A 21,090-nucleotide genomic window follows, 5' to 3' on the forward strand; every position below is an offset into this window, starting at 1 on the left:
TAATAAAAAGTTCATGAAAAATAGAATGACTTTATTGACGAAAAATCGAAGTAATAGTAACCTAATGTAACAGGTAAAGGAAGTCAGAAAATGGTAATAAAGATATTAATTCACTTTACAATGGCAGTAATATAAAAAATACTTTTACAATAGCGAAAATAGAAATAAACAAGTTTGACAATGGCAGTGAAAGCATTTAACGCCATCATAATTATATGCACTGATTAAAAATTCACAAAATCTCATCACAAGCTTGTGACGGCGATATCCGTCACAAGCTTGTGACAGATACCGTTTCCTCTCACAAAATGCCCATGAGAGGTAAGTACATGGGAGTGGCCCACCTTATCCCTCTCTCCCTTTTTGTGAGAGGTCACAAGTTTGTGACGGAATTAGCCCGTCACAAGTAAGACTAGCTGTTAAAAATTGGTGACACGTGAAACTAATCTTAAGTAATTTTTCACACAAAAACAATACGTCATCCCCTTAAAAATAAAAGTCTAACTTTTAAGAGAAGATGACACTCACATACCTTAACCCCTTTGAATATATCATCTAAAATATAACATAACTCCTAAAAAGAAAGCAGAATTTCGGGGAAAAGAGTCGATAGCAACAAAAACTTCAGGTTTATATGTAAAGTGCGAAGTTGAGTACCATAAAGAACAATATCAAGAAAAGAGAAAAGATCAATTGTCATCAAATCTAGAGTACTCTGAATAAAATGCACCTCAAATTCAAATCTATAGGAGTTCGATCTCAGCCAATGTCACTCCTAGTTATCCCATGAAAATATTGGTCCTATTTTACTCCTAGTTATCCCATGAATTGGTCCTGTGTCTCCTAGTTATCCCATGAAAATATTTGTCCTATTTTACTCCTAGTTATCCCATGAATAGATCATATGTTCCACTAATATCGTGCAAAGAATCAACATTTTGAAAGAGATCATTAGAGTGAGTGATACAGGTCTCAATTTTCTTCAATAATTTTACAGATCAATTTTTTTTCCCATATCAAAATATCATGACCTGAAATATGAAAAACTAATGAGATGTTAATTTAGCATGATTAAATACTATAAAAATAAAAACTCCATAAATAACGCGCATTTATTGCGCGAGATCTAAACTAGTATTATGATTTTTATCTTAGTTTCCCTCAAAAAGACATCTAACTAAATAAGGTAATAAGTAAAACTTTCTTTCATAACATTTTTATCTTTTCAATTAATAAGGATTCTTATAATTAAACTCTAATCTTTTAATTAAATTTATAACTATGATTTTTTCAATAAAATAAAATAACGTTGGTATTAAACTATAAACTATAAGTTGCTAAATTTTTCAGTAATACAATAATTATTACTTTAGAGAATAACTTGAGATTTTGTGTATTTACTATTAGTTTCATGACAAAAAACCAAATTCATTTTAAAAAAAATCAGAACTTAACTTAATTCTCTTTGATTAGTTTTCTATTTCAATTTTTATGTTTCATATCAAAATACAATGAGTGAAATATTAACAATGAGGTGCAAATTTAAAAAATATAAATAATACACTAAAATAAAATAAAAACTCTATATATATATATACCGCTCATTGCATGTGCGTGATTTATACTAGTGATAATATAAAATGCAATGTTTCGAGGGAATAAATCACGTATGGAACACATTTATCAATATTTCATTAGTCATAACAATTGTTTTGTTGATTCAGGCTCTATGTGTATGTTTGAATGATCCAACCCCCACTTGCCCACAAGCTCGTCTTTTCTACGATGGCGGTGTAGGGTGGTGATTGTTGACGAGGGTGGCAAAAGGCGTGGATTGACGACGAGGTGGGTGGTAAAGGAAATGGGAGAGAAAATCAATCGAGAGAGGTAAAATGGTCAATAGCGTACTTTAATTAGTAAAAAAAATGTCTTGAAAAAATCACCACCCATATTTTAGTCGTATTGAGTCATTTAGGTAAATTTAAGTTATTTTGGACCAAGTTAGACTGAATTGGTTGTACCAATCCTAACCCGGCCCTAGGGGAAGAGACGAAGGGCGGGTTATCCACGTCAGGTCAGTTCGATGAGCTAGGGAATTGAGCTCGGAAATTGACCTGGCTCAATGACGGGTTGGCAGTGGGTGGGGTCAGCCGGCTTGGCTAGCTCTTAGCATATTTTGAAGAATCTATCTAAAACGATTAGGGTGGATTGGGTTCGGTCAATGTGAGGGTTATGGCCAAGTCGTGAGGTTCGATCTTAATTCGACCCTAATTGGGGCCGGGTCAAAGCAGGGTTGGGTGTAGGCCGGCCAAATTAATGGTAGGAGGATTGGATATGCGGGTCGAATAAGGCCTAGCCAAGTCGAACTGTTGGCCACCTCCACTTCGCGGTCGGAATAAGTCAAGCTCGTGATTGGAGATGATAACCGAGGTTAACATGGAATTGGTTCAGTTTCCTATACCGGGCCTATGACATTATAGCTAAATACATTCTGAAACCTTTGTACTTCAATCCAGCTGCAAAGAGCCAGATTACTTAGTTGTTTTGGGGGTTTTTCATTGTCGATCCTAATTAATTGGTTCAGTCAAGCTCGTTGCAGGTCTTTGGGTTCATCCCTTCTTATCAAAAAATCAATGAGGAAAATTCGACATAAGCCAACAACAAATTTCAAGTATGTTGCAAGATGATCCACTCTCGCAGTTTCACTCGTCGTCTGTAACAACAAATCTAAAATCTTGGTGCTAAATTGGAACATTGCGAAATGTAAAGAGGTCAAGTTCAAACCAAGGGAATAAAGGCCTCGAAACCAAATTGCGGAAACCAATTTCCATGCAAATCAAAGCTAATGACAGGTAATAACCGAATTGGCGAGGCCGAGGCCAAGCACAACATAGATCCGCCAGTGTATACTGTACGAAATTAGAGTAAATAATGTGGCTCAATAGTTACACAAGCACTACTGTACGTAAAATTATACAAGCAGCTCATGTTTTAACTTTCTTCACTTTTTTTTTTATCAACGTTTCACAGCATGGAGCAATCACATCGATACTCGATAGTAAGTACTACGTAGTAACTATCTCGAAAAATCACATCGATACTCGATAATAAATGGGCGGTCAGCGGATAAGGGATCAACTGTGAATGAGAAGACAGCTTAATATTCTGGGTGGATTAAAGAATTGGCTCTTCGTTCTGCATTGAGCTGCTTACAGTGTACGGAAAATTCCGTGGTACCCTCGAACTTTGCCATTTTGCATGTGGTACCCAACTTTTTAAGTTTGTGTACATAATACCCTCCATGTTTGATTTTCATGTACAACATGCCCTTTTTGTCGCTATAAAAAAACTCAATTGCGCATAACTCCTAGACCGAAATTCAGAATCTGACAGGTTTTTTCCTAAAATGATTTATCTCTTCATAATCAGGGTCTCATCAATTCTGCCTCTTCTTACAAGATCAATGCATATCTCAACACATTTCCACCATGTTTTTTGCGCGTGCCCTCAGATATATTATTCCGTAGATTCTCAAATGATTTGGACACCATATCACCTAAATCATCATACCGATATACATTTCCCTAATGATCGCTTTGTATAGATTTCCAAAGTCACCATTACCCTTTGAGAACGGGGCACAATGTCCAATCCGCTTTGCAAGGATCTTACCGATCTGCAATCAATTGTGAAAACAATTACGAAAACCATTGGTAAAGGAACATGTGCTTAACTCGTTCAAACGTAATCATAATAGATCCAAATACGAAAGTGCTTGAACAGAAGGGCTTAAACATACTCGTGAGTCATGCCCCACGAATTGACCGCATCCAACCAGACGACGAATAAACCCTAGCAAAAATCTAACCCATGAGGCCATGACCCACGTCACGATAGTAAGACCTAAGACGGTCGGGCTATCTAAAACATACTCAAACCGAAAACCCAAATGCAAGCACACCTGAAAAACTCGTTTGCAAGGTCTACGTAGACGTCCAGGTGGCACGATAGCATTTAGAGCACGATCCTCAAGCATTGGTGAACTTTCATCGAGTTTCAGGGCAAATTGTGTTTGATTCTTTGTTTAGATAGGGTTAAGAGGATTATCATTCTGGATAAACCTCATCATCCAATCCACATCCACCTCATAAGATTCTTCTCAACAGTTGTAAGATCAATTCCTGAAATCTACTCACAGAAAGCATCCTCAATTTTCCTCATAGCTCAAAACATGTGGAACAAAAGTTAATTAGGCATATAACACCGACCCCACCATAATCTGGCATATCTTCTTCAGGTAAACAAATGGGCACTTTTAGATATTTTCATGCAGCATCTCCATCAAAACAGTTCCTCATTCCTTTCTGATGTTACAGCAGATTCGCAACGCAGACAATATTCAAAACCACGTAAACTTTACAAGATCGTCTTACACGTGAGATCAACCCATTAATCCCACAATGGGAATATGTTAGCAGTTGGGCTGGTCTAAGATGTGAAACAGTCTCATACAAGACTCACTATGTCGACACGATGCCTATATATATAGATGGCAAATCCAGCACATTTTCAGCACAACAAAAACTTGTAAGGCTTACGAAATTCAAGAAAACCCTAAAATTCACATTGACCTTGTTTGAATTAAAACACAAACCTAGCATTGATAATGGATGCCGTGAAGAGTCTAGTGGATGAAAAGCCGCTGGTGATCTTCAGCAAGAGCTCTTGCTGTGTCTCTCACTCCATGAAGCAACTCATGAGCAGCTATGGAGCCAATCCAATAGTTTACGAGCTTGATGAGATTCCAAATGGGCAAGAAATTGAGAAGGCGCTCAAGAGAATGGGGAACAAACCAACTGTGCCGACTGTATACATCGGACAGAACCTTGTTGGAGGGGCTAATGAAGTCCTTACCCTCCAAGTACAGGGGAAACTGGTGCCCATGCTGAAAGAAGCAGGAGCCATATGGGTTTGGAACAGAACATCAACAGAACGCAATCATTAGCATGGAATAAAAACATAAAAAACTTATGTTGTTTTTTAAAAATATAAAGAGTCAAGACAACTAAGCTACAGTATCAATCCGAATATTGATGGAAGATGCAGTTTAGTCTGGGTTTGCTTTTCAGTTCATACATTCTAAGCTTTCCCTGTATTCTGTAAGATATCAGTAGTCAAAAAAATTAGCGTCAGAGTGTCGAAGTTATGTCATTTGAGGTTCTTAAGCATATGATCAAGCATGACAGAGAGGCAGACATCCAAAAGTTATGAATAATGCATTTGTGTATTATTTTAATGTCTGAAATTCGCTTTCATGGAACGTGTCATCACATTTCCTCTCTACAAGTTAGAAGATAGAGCTATGTTGCCATAACAATAAAATAAAATATTTTTTCATATTAATGCGTTTGGATAACGAGAACTATTAGTTTGTCTTTTAACACAAAACCATGATCTTGAACAATCAATGAACAAACAGGCTTCTGAAACTAAAAGGATTTGAGCTACAAATGAAAACGATTCACAAGTGTTTTACGATGTTCAAAGAGTCTGATTTCCATCACATATCAATATAATCTTTCAAGATACTGCTTTTCTCCAACAGCATTCGCCTTTTCCAATTCTCCACAGCTCTTTTAACGGCAGCATCTGCCTCGCGGATCTCTTCGTTGGTAAATTTGTGCTCTATAATCCCTACATGTCCAGGTTGCAAAACCCTAATAACAGTCTCCATATCTTGTTCCAGTTTCCTGATGGGTTAAAAATAATGAGTTGCTAGCAACTACCAGCATAGCATTTAGTAGCAATTTTCAGGGATCGAGGTTACATCAAGTAATAACCAAAATAGCATTTAGTAGCAATTCTAGCATGGAACCATAACAATTTCACTCACCCATTCACTGTTGAATCATATCCATTTTAAGCCACTAACTTGTATAATAATCGGAAGGGTTCAGAATGAGTAACTTTTCACCAAGCAAAATAAGTCTAAAACAAACTTCACATGTTCCCATTCTACCCCTCAGTGAGTCAGTAGATAGTAATTTATCTTGCAATTCCATCCTTCTTTTCTCCCTCAGTTTGAAGAGGCACAAGGCTCTGTCGATGTGTAAAGGGGATGACGCGATGAAGCGTAAGGTGAAGGCGTGCACCTTTTGGACGCGAGGCACCCTATTTTTGTTAATAAATACGTATGTATTTTCCAAATAAAATTTTGGCCTACAATATCCGTTTTTGGAATTTTCAAGTTGGCTAACATGTAAAGGAGTAGAATTTACGAACAATGGGGGAAAGTAATGGCATAACTAAAGGTCTAGACAAAAAAAATATGCAAAGTGTGTGGCAGTGAGCCTCGTTACGTGAGCGTTATCTAAAGGCGCGCCTAAAATGCACCGAGGTCATACTTCCAATAAAATTAGAATTTTATACTGAAATATCGATAATTTTCTCAACAACATAGACAGAGATAACTGACTCTCACTCAGTACAATTAGACAAGTTTGAAGACCTCTCTTTGTGTGTAGACTGTGAACATGCAGAATTGCAGATCATCCTAATATAACCAAAAAAAAATTCCGGCCATCTTGTAGGCTACAACCAAGCCACACTTATTAATAATATATATCATCATAGGTCATCTGAAAAAACCTCCTTGTGTCTTTGACACAAATGTAAGACTGCGTACATTTGACCCTCCCTTACCCCGTTATTTGAAGAACCCCCTTAGGCAATGGCGTAATGATCTTGTAATCTTGTATTGCTTCTCAAATCTCGCGTTCTCATTTCACGCGCCAAATTCATCTCCGACTCCTCCCCAATCCGGAAAAAAACAGCCATAACATGCGAAAACTATTCATACTAAACCTGAGTATTAATCCGAGCATTACCCATTACGCCTTCATTAATCCCTTTCCCTATATACAATCTAATTAAATTAACATCTCAAAAGCATGAATTTTTAACGAGCAAAATCATATGATCAAACTAATAATAAAGGGTCCAAACAGTGACTTATATAAAATCCAGAAATCAGTGAATAATATCCCAATCAATAATTAATCCAACCCTAACTCTTCCACAAATTTCAAATTAATTTCACATCCCAATAAATTTCTAATATGATCAAACAATTAAACAAATTTGATATTTACACTTCATAACATGAATAATCAAAATACAAAAATTGAAACAAATATTATACAGTATTAGAAAAAAAAACTGAGAAACCCAAAAAAATGATGAGATTAAAGAAGTAAGGAAGAAGGATATACCTGAAGATCCCAGAAAAAGGCAAAGATTTTCCGATCTTTGACAAAGTCATGGTTTTTTTTTGTTAGTTTTTTATACTGTGTTTGCGACTTTTGTCAGCTACTTTGCTACAGACTTCCGGAGTATCCCACTTATATGCCGCGCTTATTCCCGTATGAGACGGTCTCACGATAAAATATTACAATGAGTTTACCGTGAGACGTTTGTTAGGAGTTAACCCTATAACAAGGACCCGAACTTTCACAAAATTTTGTGATAAGGACCCAAACTTTCTTTTAGAGATTTTAAGGACCTCATTTTGATTATTGGACAAATCTACCCTTGTAATATGTTTGTTGAAAATTTATTTCTATAAACAACGAAGAAAAAATATAAAATATTGAGAGACCGTCTCTCTAAAGTTTTTGTGAATAAAATGAGTCCAATTAATTTTCTTTTTCTTGAAAATTACTTTGAATGTGCGTAAAGAGCAATTTTATTCTTGTCAAATACTTCTGTGTTTCAATTACTTTTGAACGTGCGTAAAATTACTTGCCAAATGGGTCGAGACAGAATACATGTCAAAAGATAGTTTCTAAATTTCTTTTAATAATTATTTTACTATTAAAGGTTTTATAATTTATATAAAAATGATTTTTTAATAGTGTTTAATTTAAAATACTAGGAATAATAAAAATTTAAGTACTATTTCAAGTATAATGCATAATATTAATATTTTAATAAAATTCTTGAATCATTCGTCTTAATGGATCGACCCGTTCGAATCGGGTTTCGCCTAGATTAACGAGTCATTTTGGGGATGAACGGGTCGCGGGTTGAGAATTTTGGATCTAGACCCTGGAATAATCGGGTCAGGTTAGATTTTGACATGTCTACATATAGTCGTACTTGTTATCTTAACTTCATTTTATGCAAAGTATATACAAAAAATAATTTCACTTGTATTAACAACTAAGAAGTGCGAAAGCACTTTATATTGAAAACAAAGAAAAATACAAAACTATTAATGTGTTTTTTGGTAACATAAATAAAAGAAAATATTGACATGCAAAGGGTATTTTAGTCAAATAAACAAATTGAGGTCCTTAAAGTGTCTAAAACAAAGTTTAGGTCCTTATCGCAAAATTATGTTAAAGTTCGGGTCCTTATTATATGGTTAACTATTTCGGAAAATTCGTGTTGTACCTCGAGATTTCATATTTTGTGTGAAATACTCGATTTTTTGAACCGGACAACTTTAAGAAGTCATAACTAGTATTTACGACTTCAGAAAGTTACTATTTTTTTTCAAATCGATCATCTTTCCAAGAATTACGATTTGAAAAAAAAAAAAAAAAAATTATAGAGTTTAAAACTTGTGACCAAGAAATATGATCAAAGTTTGAAAATTGTGTTTTCTAGTTATGTCTCATATTACTCCTCTATAATACTCCCTCCACATTTTAATGTTCTTCTCATTTCATTATTATATGTGAGTAGTATTTTAATAAAATGGAAAGAACATTAAAATGTGAAGGGAATAATAATTAATAAGTTAATATGTACTTCAATGAAGTTTTACAAGGGTTGATAGGAAATTTTGATTCCCTACAATAATACACTACAATACATCGCAAGTTCCAATTTGCGATATATTGTAAAATCTAACCAAACGAGCGCTTAGCTATTAACACGAAAATACACTACAATATATCGCAAGTTCCAATTTGCGATATATTGTAAAATCTAACCAAACGAGCGCTTAGCTATTAACACGAAAATACACTACAATATATCGCAAGTTCCAATTTGCGATATATTGTAAAACCTAACCAAACGAGCACTTAGCTATTAACACGAAAATACACTACAATATATCGCAAGTTCCAATTTGCGCCCATATCATATTGCTCTTGTGGTTCATTTGGAAAAGTAATCATACTCCATCGATCCCAAATTCCCAATCATTTATTTACTACTCAGGGAATGTTCGACTAGCGACTAGTAAACAAGAAATTGTGCAAATAGCAACAAATTTGGGTTTCTCCCATATATAGATCTTGGCTTTCAAACAAAATCTGACTCGTCATCAGTTTTTCTTTCGCGCAAGGAGGGATAGCAGGGATAGCGGCACCCTAAGCAATGAAAAAGTCTGCTTCTCTAGATTTTCGAACTTTATTTTAGCCCCTACCCGTCCCACTAACTTCAAATCCGGTTCTGCCACTGCTGGCACCGAAACTGTCTAGCTTGAGCGAGCATCTTCTGGATTCTGATGATCCTTTTTCTTGGTGCAACGAAGCAACATGCTACACTCACATGTCCAATACCTGCAGTAGCTTGCACAATTCAAGCTTTCATTGCTAGCCAACATAGGTATCAATGGAGCATGGTGCACCAGTTAGCTGGACGGTAGCATAACGCAATATCTTTCCATCTAAATTTGAGAATTGTCCGATAAATAAACACCATAAGCCAGTTCATTGTTGAAACCTGTAGAAGATAGTTCAAACATCAAATTACAAAGAATACAGAGCTTGTTCTGCATAAGGGGGAGGGGCAAACGAACATAGCAGCAAAGTAAAATTCTGGAACAGCATTCGTAACTGAGAATATCTTTATATTGAGAATACACTGACAGAACCTAACACAGGCACAGTAGACAGGCGACTCAACCATGAATCTACAATATAAATGCGACTCAGACTCGAGAACGAATATCGGACGCAAGTACTAATCCAAGTGTCCGACTGTGTATAACTTAATGAAGATATGGGAGTGGGACTGTGGGGAGACGTCACCAAAACACAAATAGATAAATCTATTTATGTTTAGAAGTATATGGAGTTTTAAAAATAATTTTGAGAAATGTGTGAGGTACAAGTATAACATTTTCATCTTGGGTCATTCAGAAACAGCCTCTTTGTGTTGCTAACACAAGGGTAAGGCTGTGTACATCCGACCCCCCTTTATGCCGCAATTTGCCGGAGCCATTGAGGCACTGGGGTACTGACGTACTGTTGTGTTGTAAATTGTAATGCTCCATGTACGGAAGTTTTTCCTCTGCGGGGGACTAGGCAATATTCTGAAGAAGCGGCAAGATGTGTCTTAATTAAACTGTGGATGATGCCCAGGGCAAACAAGTAGCGAACAGATTCCTCAACTACGAGACTACGAATCCGCCTTAAATCAAGAAAAGCCTATGAGCAAAGAAATAGGAGTAGTATATTAGTGAATTATCTATTGACAGGAAGTACTGGACAAATTTGCAGGTTTACACCAGAAACATTGGGCAATGAAAAAATTACAGAAGAGTTGGCATTACTGAGGTTTTTTTTCAGATAAAAGAAAAAACGTTTAACGAAATTAATATCTTTGATATTGTCACTTAGAGGCAGTTAGAGCAAGCAAAAAACAATTGAGTGGAAAGGCTTCTGAGTGCTTCTGAGTCATTGTAGCTAACGTCTTCCTTGTATCTGCCTAAAAGGCTACAAACACTTCAAATCAAATCAGCTAGTTAGCACTTCTAAAACTTTAGTTCCACAGAGTATCATTCGCACAAAATCGATATATTGAACATGTCGAACACGTGCTCCTTCAGAAACTCTCGTTTAAGTGACCACGATACAAAGTTCAAAATATCAGATATAGAAAGACAGTTTAAAATTGCTGGTCCAAAAAATTCCACACAAGTTATAAGTTATCAAGACAATCTCCTTGAATAAGCCTAACGGTGGTCAGATAGGGAACCCAGAAGAGGAATTACTGATGAATAAAATAAAGTACAACGGAAGGTATAATAGGCATTAAACGGAAAAGGAAACATCAAAAGAGAAACAGGAGTCAGAAAAGGTATTTAAGTGCAAGTTATAGAGAAAAATCAACACGAGACTGCTGGAAAACCAGTCCAAAACATATATGAGGACTATGGAGTTATTTTATCACTAAAGAGACCATACCCATATGGCGTAGAGCTCTTACATAGATCTGGCGCTTCAGGATTAGGTTCTTCCCCACAAGATAAGTCTTCCATACCCCTAGCAGGAGAGCTGCATCATGAAACGAGTAAGGGAAAAACTATACCCATAGATAACTTCTCATGCAACAACATTACCCCAGTGTCTCGAGCGATCCTGCAAACGGCAGGGGTGAAGGGGGATTGCAGTACCCGTCATTTTAACACTAAAAGCTATTTTTGGATGACCCATAATGAGAATTGCAACGAAACCTGCATCTGATGACTGCTACTTCACAATAAAAAGAAGCGCAATTAGTTTGGTGAGCAATGGATAACCTTTCATACTAGGTTACAAAAAAGGGACATAACGTGACTACCTTGGTATGTGCGCGTGTGTATATATGCATTTGTTCAAGCACCATCTCAGACTAAAGCTAAAAACAGGTCAAGTGTTTCTCTCTTCTTCATACGATCTTCAACCTTTTGACAACCCTTTCAAGCACTCTTAGTTTTGAGTCACTTCCCTTCTGAAGTTTTCAAATTATACACCGACCCATCTTGATAAGAATAAGAACCATGTTCTATAAAAGGCTACATATGTATTGACCTTTTAGGACCAGTCTCACAAGGTTGCTGATGCATACTTGTTCTTGCAACTCAAAGTTGGGAAAAGATTCATTATTCAGCAGTAGAAGATCCCTATCCAACACCAGAAGACATTGAAAAGTCAACACCGGACAAATTGACGGGATGCCAATTGTCTTCACAAGAACGCTTACTTCTACGTATAAAATCATAGTTGATGTACATGAGGAAATCAAGAAACAGGCCCTTCTCTGATGAATCTCCTAATGTTTCCGGATTTTCTTGCAAGTTACTGCAAGCTTTATCCATTATCTTATATGTAACCTCGTCAAAATCAAAACCAATTTCGTGGAGTCGTTGGCCCCACATCAAGGTCTTCTGGGATAGCCCCTGCTTGCAAAGGTGAGAAAGCAGCAAATTTATAGTAACAATATTTGGAAAAAAGGCCACCTTGAGTAGTTTCGCAGCCAACATCGTGGCACGATCCAACATGTCACTGCAAACACCGTTTACCATGATATTGTATGTTATGGTATTGGGAACAATACCAGCTGCTACAAGCTCATCTAACATTAAAAACGCCTGATTCATCCGACGACGAGAACAAAGTCCATGCATTCGGATGTTATATGTATATATGTCAGGGCTCCAGCCATTGAGATGCATTCTATCAACAACGTTGTCAGCACTTGACATGTCAAATGCTTTACAATACCCATCGATAAGAGTGTTGTAAGTCACTAGATCGGGAGTTAAGCCACTTCGATGCATGTCAACAAAAGCAACAATAGCAGCCTCCATTCTACCTTGTTTACAAAACCCATTGATGATAATATTGTAAGTACACAGGTCTGGAATTAGACCCATTTGCCTCATTTCTTTCTCTAACTTCATTGCTTCAGTCATCTTGCCACAATTGCAAAAGCCGTGAATTAACGAGTTGTATGGAAAATTGTTTGGGATAAACCCCCTCATTTTCATTTCCTCGAAAATGGAAAAGGCCTCCTCCATTAGGCCAGCTTTAGATAGGCCATCAATGTAAGCCGAGAAGGTGACAACATCTGGGGATAACCCTTTCAGATGAATTTCATTCCACAGGGTTTGGGCCCCCAATAAGTCCCCATTCTGAAAGTAACAATCTAGAAGCAATGTAAAGGCCACTTCATTTACAGGAAAACATCTTGCTATCATATGATCCATGAGCTCTCTAGCTTCTTGTAACCTACCTTTGTCGGAGAGACCAATGAGTAAAGCACTGCAAGTGGAAGATGTCGGAGTAAGACCAAATCTGATCATAATTTTATAAGCTCTAAAAGCCTCCTCTACTAGCCCTGCCTTATTGTACGCCGCAATAACAGAGTTAAAAGCAACAATGCTAATTGGGACTCCTCTCTCGAGAAACTCCTCTAGTAACTTCATAGCCTCGTCTAACCGACCAGACCAACACAACCCGGCAATTGAAATATCAGGCAGTGAAGAATCTGGTACCAATTGTGACATTGAAAATTCTCTTAGAAGATATTCGGCATCTTTTTCCGTCCCATATTTGTAGTGTCCGGCAATCAGTATGTTGAAAGTTATAACATCAGGAGCTATATTTTTCATCCTCATTTCTCTAAAAACATTACTCGCCTGATAAATGTCCCTAGCTTTTACATAACCATCAATTAATGCATTATGCAAGGCGGTAGTAGGTGTGAAGCCGAGTTCAGTCATTGCGTCAAACAGCTTTCTCGCCTCCACTGTGTTACCTTCCTTACACAATGCATTAATTATAGTATGGAAAGTTACAAAGCTTGGATCACAGCCTCTTTCAATCATAAAATGCATACAAGCCAAAGCATCAGAAGTTCTCCCTCTTGTACAATACGCATTTATCAAAATATTATACGCATATACATCAGGTTCACGGTGATACTTCCGCATTATATATAGTAATGTCTCCCCAACGACAAGATAACCTTTTCTACAAAACTCAAGAATCAAAGTATTAAATGTAAAATTAGACAGGCGAGGTCCATAACGAATCATATCTCGAAACAATTTCCATACACAACCATGATCACCTACTCTAATCAACATCTTAAACAAAATACTAACAGCTGACGAACTCGGAGTCACACCAATTTCCCTCATCCTATTCACCACATCTAAAGCCAAATAAACAAAACCCGCATTCATAAACCCTCTCATAAGCGAATCAAGTACCAAAAAATCCGATTCAATATCCGAGGGCCCACTCCACATCAAATCCCAAAAATCCCTACTTTTACAAGACCCAATTCTCAAAACAACACAAGTAATCACATCCTGAGCAAGAAGCCGGTAATTCTCACCGGAAAGCGAATCGACAACAACACAACATTTGTTAACTAAATCCTCACTATAATCACCCTGAAATGCTAACCTAAAGAATGCAGAAGCAGTATCTCTACAATCAAACAATTTCATAATCTCAACAAGCAAAAATGGGCAAAAATCCTGAGAAAAACCCATCAAAATACCAACATTATCACCATTTTTAATCATCTTTGATAAACCAACAAAGATTCTACGCCTCTCATACGCATTAATAACATCAAAGTTTACAACTTTATAACAATTAATCGGTAAAAACTGAGAAATAAAATGATGGGTATATCTAAATGATGAAGAATATGAAGAAAAATTATGATGGAATTTGGGAAATTGAATAAAGGGTATATGGGTCATTAATTGAGAGGTGAAAATGGTGGAAAAAATTGGACTTACCTTGGTGAAAGTACACAACTTTAATCTGCTTAAAGTGTGAGACATTCAATGAGGAGATTAATTTCGCCGAAAAAGTGCGTTTTCCGGTGAAATCACGGTGTTTTCCGGCGAAGGTGAGGGTTTAATGGAGGTTTTATGGAGAAAGTTGTGGGATTTGTGATGATTGTTTCACTCATATTGAGCGGAGTGGGTTTTAGAATTGAATAGACATTAAGCCCGTAATGATAGAAGTGTACATGGGTCAATTGAGTCGGGTTCGCGTGGGGTGTAGGATCATTTAGGTAGGGTTGGTTTTTTTTTTAATTAAACCCGAAGGTTTAAGAAATATTATTAGCAGAATCAGCACAAACTGCATCAGCGATATCCAATGGAACGGACTCCAACCATCTACGAGAACCTATCGACCATGGTCTCAAATGAGCAAGCTCATGAGCGGCATTATTAAAGTTTCTACGAACCCAAGTAAACGAAACACTGCCGAAAAAATTACAAATAGCATAAATGTCATTATAAATTAGGTAGGATTGGGGTTTGGCTAATTTTTAATGTGTTGTTTGGTATTAGGCCATGTTCTTTTGAATTGAAATTGTCTAAATTGAGCTGAACTGGACTGAACTTAACGGAGCTGAACGGAACTGAACTTAATGGAACTGAACTGAATTTAACTTAATAAAGTTGAATTGAAATGAACTGAAATATTAATAATAAAAAGATTATACTAATAATTATAATACCAATAATTATAATAAATATTATAATAATATTATTCATTAACAATAATAATATATTAATATAATCTAATAATAATAATCTAATAAGATATATAAAAAATAACATAGTAATATAGTAATAAATATAGTAAAAATAATAATATATTAGTAATATAAATGATAACATCACTAATAATAATATAATATATTAATAATAATAATAACTAAACAATAAATAATATAATAATATAATAATAATAATAGTTTAACATAATAACTTGTTAATTATGTTAATATAATAATATTAAATATAATAATATTAAAAAATACGTGATTAATAATATTAATAATAATGAATATATTAATAAAATAATAAATATAATATAATAACTTATTAATATAATAATATTAAATATTATAATAATAATAATAATAATAATAATAATAATAAATATGTTATAAATAATATTAATAATAATGAATATATTAATAAAATAATAATAATAAATATATTAAATATAAATATAATATTATAAACAATACGAATTCATTATTAATAATATAATATTAATATAATAAATATAAAAATAATATAATAATAATAACAATAGTAAATAAATTAACGAAAATTTTCCATGGTACCCCTTAATTTTGTCATATTTTCCAGGTACCCCTGCTTTTAATAATCTGCATATAATATCCTTGAGGTTCCGTTTTTGTGCTCATGGTACCCCCTAATGTAATGGTCATTAAATGGGCGTTAAGTTTTCATAATGTGGCAATAAAATATTAATTAAAAACTATGAAAATTTCTCATGGTATCCTTTAATTTTTCCAGATTTTCCATGGTACCCTTACTTTCCATTTTTATTTCATATTTATTAATAATTTTTATCAAAACTTAACGTCCATCTAACGGTTGTTACATTAGGGGTACCATGGGCACAAAATGGAACCTTACGGGTATCATAGTCAGATTCTTAAAAGTAGGAATACCATGGGAAATCTGACAAAATTAAGGGGTACCATGAAAAATTTCCGATAAATTAATACTAATAATGATATCAATAAGAATATAAAATAAGAATAATAATATTAATTTTGAAATAAATTAATATGAACTGAACTGAACTGATTTGAACTGAACTGAATTGAGTTGAGCTAAACTGAACTAAATTTAATGGAGCTAAACTAAATTGAATAAAACCTATTAAAATGAAATCCCCTATATACTAAAAGATTAACAAAACTATACATTTTCCCGCTCAAATTTCTCCCCTAAATATTCACCATCTAATAGTGGCCCCCACTCAACATTAATTGATTTCATCATCTCTTTTTATTTATATATATGCCATAAATAAATAAAATCATCTTCTTAAGATTTTATTTACTAATAAGTAGTCTCTTTAAATTCTCACTTTGAAATTTATTTGTTTAAAATAAATTTATTGTCTATTAATTTGCCTAAAATCATTTCCTTACGATTCTTCCTATTGTATTTTCCAGTTCTTATTCGTTGTATTTTCCAGTTTTTGATATGAAACACCACCAATAGAATATTTTATCATTAAATTTAAGGAGTTAAATTACCGTATTTTAATTGTTACAAACTCAAACATCCTTACCTATAAAAACCGTGCATTTGCACGGGAACTATACTAATTAAGTCTAAAAGATTAATTTGTTAGTTTGACCTCTCAAACCCAAACACACGACCACACGACACGAGTAGCCGGCCATTACTGAAAGAAGACATTAGAGGAGAAATGGGGTGTGATCTGCAAGAGCTGGAGACCATATTTGGAGAAGCAAAACCAGAGTGGGAAGGTGGGTCCAGCAGCAACAATGGTGGGCCCAAATTAAACCCATTTCTATACCGGGTCTATGCTTCTGACCCGTCTCACCTCACTCTTCATGTCTCTGATTTTCGCCAGAATACTTGGGAGTCTCGTCGCTCCATTCTCCAACTTGAGGATATGGTATGTCATTTGTTTATGCACACAAAAAAAGGTTATTGTTTGAATACATGATTGCCATGATCGATCTATACTGTATTGAGTAATTCTACTGTAAGACAGGTCTTTTTATAACTTGAAATTTGTGTTGCTTTCGTGTATATTGTTACTTTTTGTGGTCTTAGACAGTTTTACCACGGAATTTGTGAATACTCTTTATCTTACAAATTTGAGGAGATATTGTATTATTGTTTATGCAAAATGAGCATTTTTGGAGATGTGATTACATTGTATGATTGTGATTAATCATTGATTTAGGGTGTATTTGGATTGAAGGATTTGGAGGGAAAAGAAAGGGAGGGAGAGTAGGGGATTTAAAATCCCTTGTTTGGATAGCAAATGAGGGTGGTCGGAAATAGAGGGGGAGAGATTTGGAAGAATACAATTTCCCTCATCCAAGCCTAATCAAAATCTCTTCACAATAGGCAAGATTTGGAAAGAAATTGTATACAAACACCCACACCCCCATTCCTCCTCCCCTCCTCCCCTTGGAGGAGGAAGGAAGGAAGGGAAAGGGAGAGAAGGGAAGGGGAGGGGGAATGGGGTGTGGGTGTTTGGATACAATTTCTTTCCAAATCGTGCCTATTGTGGAGAGATTTTGATTTACCTTGGAGGAGAGAAAATGAATCCCTCCACATCTCTCCCCCTCCATTTCCGTCCACCCTTATTTGTTAACCAAATAAAGCAATTTAAATCTCCTACTCTTCCTCCCTTTCTTTTCTCTCCAAATCCCCCAATCCAACACACCCAAAAAGTGGAGGGAAAGGGAGGGTAGGGGAAAGGAGGGAAGGGAAAGGGATAGAAGGGAAGGGGAGGGGACATGGGGTGTGGATGTTTGGATATAATTTCTCTCCAAATCTTGTTTATTGTGAAGAGATTTTGATTAGGCCTGGAGGAGGGAAATTTGATCCCTCAAAATCTCTCCCCCTCCATTTCCCTCCACCCTCAATTGCTATCCAAATAAGGGATTTTAAATTTCCTACTCTCTCCCTTTCTTTTCCCTTCAAATCACTCAATCCAAACACACCCTTAGAGATTTAGAACCTATATATGTTTGCTGGAGTTGCTTTAGAGAAAGAGTTTCATCATATGGCGGAGGCAAGATTTCAGGTATGGGGTAGCAAAAAAAATTCTAGTCAAACAAAGCCACCAAGTTGCATTTGTTATTACTCCCTCCGTCTCAGTCATTTGTTTACCTTTGGTTTTGGCCCACAAAGACCAAGGAAAGAGAGGAGGGTGTGGGTGGGGGCGGGGGGTGCAATTATTAGATGACAAGTGGACTAAATTGAGTGTGGATGATCAAATTGCCCATCAAATGCATTCCTAAAATATAAACAATTGAACTGGAGTAGGTAAACAAATGAGCGAGACAAAGGGAGTACATAATACAAGGTCATTTGGGGAAGCAAATATTGATATTCTTAACCAAGTTTCCGATGTTTGGGTAGTACTACTCCTTGTTACTAGTTAGCTCTCCCCTGGTTTCATAAAAGCTTTCTATGTGTATATGGGTGTCACCGTCCCGTTGGTGTCCTTTAATGAGTTCTTTTATGTCCGTTATTAGAAAATTTGAAGAAATCTTTTTAGTGATTTTTTCTAAGGGTGTGCTATAGAAAATTAAATTTGTGTTTTGATTGCTGTTTATGGTTATTTGTTCCAAAAGGGGCGAGAGATTGAATAAGTTGATGTACCGCCATCTAAACATTACCAAGAAGCTTTGATGGGATTATATTAAACTAGTAATTGAAAGTTGAGGATTCTTAACCTCATTTCTATAGCAGCATTTAGAAGGGCATCTTGGATGATTGGCTGAATTTTGTCAAGTTATAATGATGGTTTATTGTCGGCAATTAGCCAATACTCCATGCTTTGGTTTGTATTCGTCTGGGTTCCGTGAGATTTATTATGCTTTGAGTAGAATAACATGTAATATTTTTCTGGATATGTATGTATACAAGGTTTTATATCTTTTCTGTTTTCATTTTATTTTTGTTTGATCTGTGTGCAGCGGGATAGCATAGGAATCAGTGGTTCATGGTCTGATTTTGTGAACTATGTGGTTACTTCTTTGAAATCCAAGGATGTGAAACTTGTTATGAAGTGGCAGCCAAAATTGAATGGTAATGGAGCTTATATTTTTTCTAAACCTGTTTTCCTGTGGTACGAGTTTCGAACTCTGGTTGGCAGCTTACCTGAATATCTGGTTTGAGTTATAATTATGTGCTTTTTATACAGTAATTATTGTGTGTGTCAGTAAAACATTGATTATGGCATATTTCTAATCCTAGCTGTATATTACTGTATTGTAGATGCCGTATCAGCAAAGTTGGTTGCTCGAAAATCTAAAGGGATGCCCTTATTGACAATTTCACTTTCTAAGCTTGACCACTCTGCTGCAAGTGAGGCTATGGCAAACATGTCATTCGAGCTTTTTAAGGCATACAATCTTCTGAAAGATCCCTTTGGAACAGGTTTTCACTTCTCCGTCCACAAAATTCTCTCATATGTTTGATAATCTCATTCTTTCGTCACTCCAACTTTGCTATTATGTGGTAATCTCATAGTAGCGTGCTTGAGTGAGCCTCGCTAGCTGCGCCATATCTAACAAGTATGTCTCTATGGCATTTTGGTTAGCGCTTCACTATGCCTTGCGCAAAAGCGTGTTTTTACTTTTTATTTTTATTTTTAAAACAAGTAGGCAGTTATATGCAATCAAGTATCATCAATAAACACTTGGTTCGAATGCTTTTCAGAGGAAGACCGCTGCTGTCGGTTGACCCAAACGATTTCTGCGGAAAAGGTACGATTACCTGCGAGATTTTAATCCGTAACTCTTGCTTTTGATGAGTATCATTACATTGATTTTCTTGAATGAGCTGAACCTTTGATTTTCCTTAGGAGGATAAGAGCCAAACTGTTAAGAGGAAGCTCGATACAGCTACGAATATGGAAAAGCAGGCGTTCCAAAAGACATCAGACATTGGGAGTACTGCCTCTCCTTTGAACTCTGAGACTTCATCGGTCACTGCTGCGCTGAATACTACTCAAGTTCAATCTTCCAAAGTTCCCCATCGAGTTGTACCTGCATTTCGCAGGTTTGTTCTTCCAAATTTTTCTCTCTTCTGAATAACCTTTACTTTGGCTTTTGTTTTTTTGGCATTAACATTTTTATCCATATATACTCTGTATTCAGAGCTAAAGTTAGAGGAGCAGTTTTGCATGACTCAGACGAAGAAGGCAGTTGAATATTCAGATGGTCGACTAAGCGTTGCCTTACAAGTATAGGATTTTAGAATTGGGTGAAAGCAATAATGTATAGTCAGTCACATGGTAGTAATACAAATTTATGACCTCTTGTAGTGGGGTGGTGCTTGGAAACTAGAATTAGAATGCATCAGAATATGTAGAATTATTGATAAATAGTGCATATAATTGATCAACATGTAAAAGCAATGTTATTGATGAAGATGTTTTCTCATTGATAATTTATTTGAAGTGATGAAGAACACATTCCGCGGGTATGTTCGACCTCTTTTAAGATTAAGACGGAACAATAGAGATTTAATTAGAGTTCGGCCATTTGATGTCTAGTCATTTTGGGGCTTGAGTTTTAAATTTAGTTAATTTTTTTCGTAATTACTCTTTCATGTACAGATTTTAATTTTGTTCAAGTCGACTATGGTTCAGGTCAGCTTAATTTCAATTTTGTTCTACTTAGGGTCATAATTTTATTTTCTTGAGTTGACGGCAAAAATATTAGCTTAAAAATGTATCTTATACTTTCCAATTTGATGTCTAGTCATTTTGGGGCTTGAGCTTTAAA

The 21,090-nt window shown here is 35.6% G+C and overlaps 4 protein-coding genes across 11 annotated transcripts; 2 read left to right on the top strand and 2 right to left on the bottom strand.

The window, feature by feature from the left end:
• Window positions 1–3,734: 3,734 nt before the first annotated feature.
• LOC141591783 (uncharacterized) lies at window positions 3,735–7,472 on the bottom strand. 2 transcript variants are annotated; one of them, XM_074412237.1, is made up of 4 exons: window positions 7,272–7,472; window positions 4,655–5,750; window positions 3,962–4,223; window positions 3,735–3,852 (listed from the first exon to the last, which is right to left on the bottom strand). In XM_074412237.1, exons 1-2 carry the CDS (start codon window positions 7,319–7,321, stop codon window positions 5,561–5,563), a joined length of 240 nt encoding a protein of 79 aa, XP_074268338.1. In that variant the 5' UTR covers window positions 7,322–7,472; the 3' UTR covers window positions 3,735–3,852; window positions 3,962–4,223; window positions 4,655–5,560. The 2 variants fall into 2 exon arrangements, with proteins under 2 accessions (XP_074268338.1, XP_074268337.1); XM_074412236.1 differs by having other exon boundaries at window positions 3,735–4,223.
• On the top strand, window positions 4,667–5,005 carry LOC141589742 (monothiol glutaredoxin-S6-like). The gene has a single exon (XM_074410368.1). The coding sequence runs from the start codon at window positions 4,667–4,669 to the stop codon at window positions 5,003–5,005; it is 339 nt and encodes a 112-aa protein (XP_074266469.1).
• A 2,064-nt stretch (window positions 7,473–9,536) lies between the features above and the next one.
• Window positions 9,537–14,754, bottom strand: LOC141591784 (uncharacterized). Of its 7 annotated transcripts, none has more exons than XM_074412242.1 (4): window positions 11,581–14,754; window positions 11,205–11,294; window positions 10,202–10,330; window positions 9,537–9,650 (listed from the first exon to the last, which is right to left on the bottom strand). In XM_074412242.1, the coding sequence occupies exon 1, from the start codon at window positions 14,582–14,584 to the stop codon at window positions 11,903–11,905; it is 2,682 nt and encodes an 893-aa protein (XP_074268343.1). In that variant the 5' UTR covers window positions 14,585–14,754; the 3' UTR covers window positions 9,537–9,650; window positions 10,202–10,330; window positions 11,205–11,294; window positions 11,581–11,902. The 7 variants fall into 7 exon arrangements, with proteins under 7 accessions (XP_074268343.1, XP_074268344.1, XP_074268345.1 ...); XM_074412243.1 differs by having other exon boundaries at window positions 10,202–10,445; XM_074412244.1 differs by lacking the exon at window positions 10,202–10,330 and having other exon boundaries at window positions 9,537–9,738.
• Window positions 14,755–16,947: 2,193 nt separating this feature from the next.
• LOC141590900 (uncharacterized) lies at window positions 16,948–20,733 on the top strand. The gene is made up of 6 exons (XM_074411413.1): window positions 16,948–17,231; window positions 19,276–19,387; window positions 19,577–19,738; window positions 20,021–20,067; window positions 20,166–20,362; window positions 20,461–20,733. The coding sequence occupies exons 1-6, from the start codon at window positions 17,019–17,021 to the stop codon at window positions 20,510–20,512; spliced, it is 783 nt and encodes a 260-aa protein (XP_074267514.1). The 5' UTR covers window positions 16,948–17,018; the 3' UTR covers window positions 20,513–20,733.
• Window positions 20,734–21,090: the final 357 nt, after the last annotated feature.

This window comes from Silene latifolia, chromosome 7 (genome assembly GCF_048544455.1).
Source record: "Silene latifolia isolate original U9 population chromosome 7, ASM4854445v1, whole genome shotgun sequence".
In the NCBI taxonomy this organism is placed as follows: Eukaryota; Viridiplantae; Streptophyta; class Magnoliopsida; order Caryophyllales; family Caryophyllaceae; genus Silene; species Silene latifolia.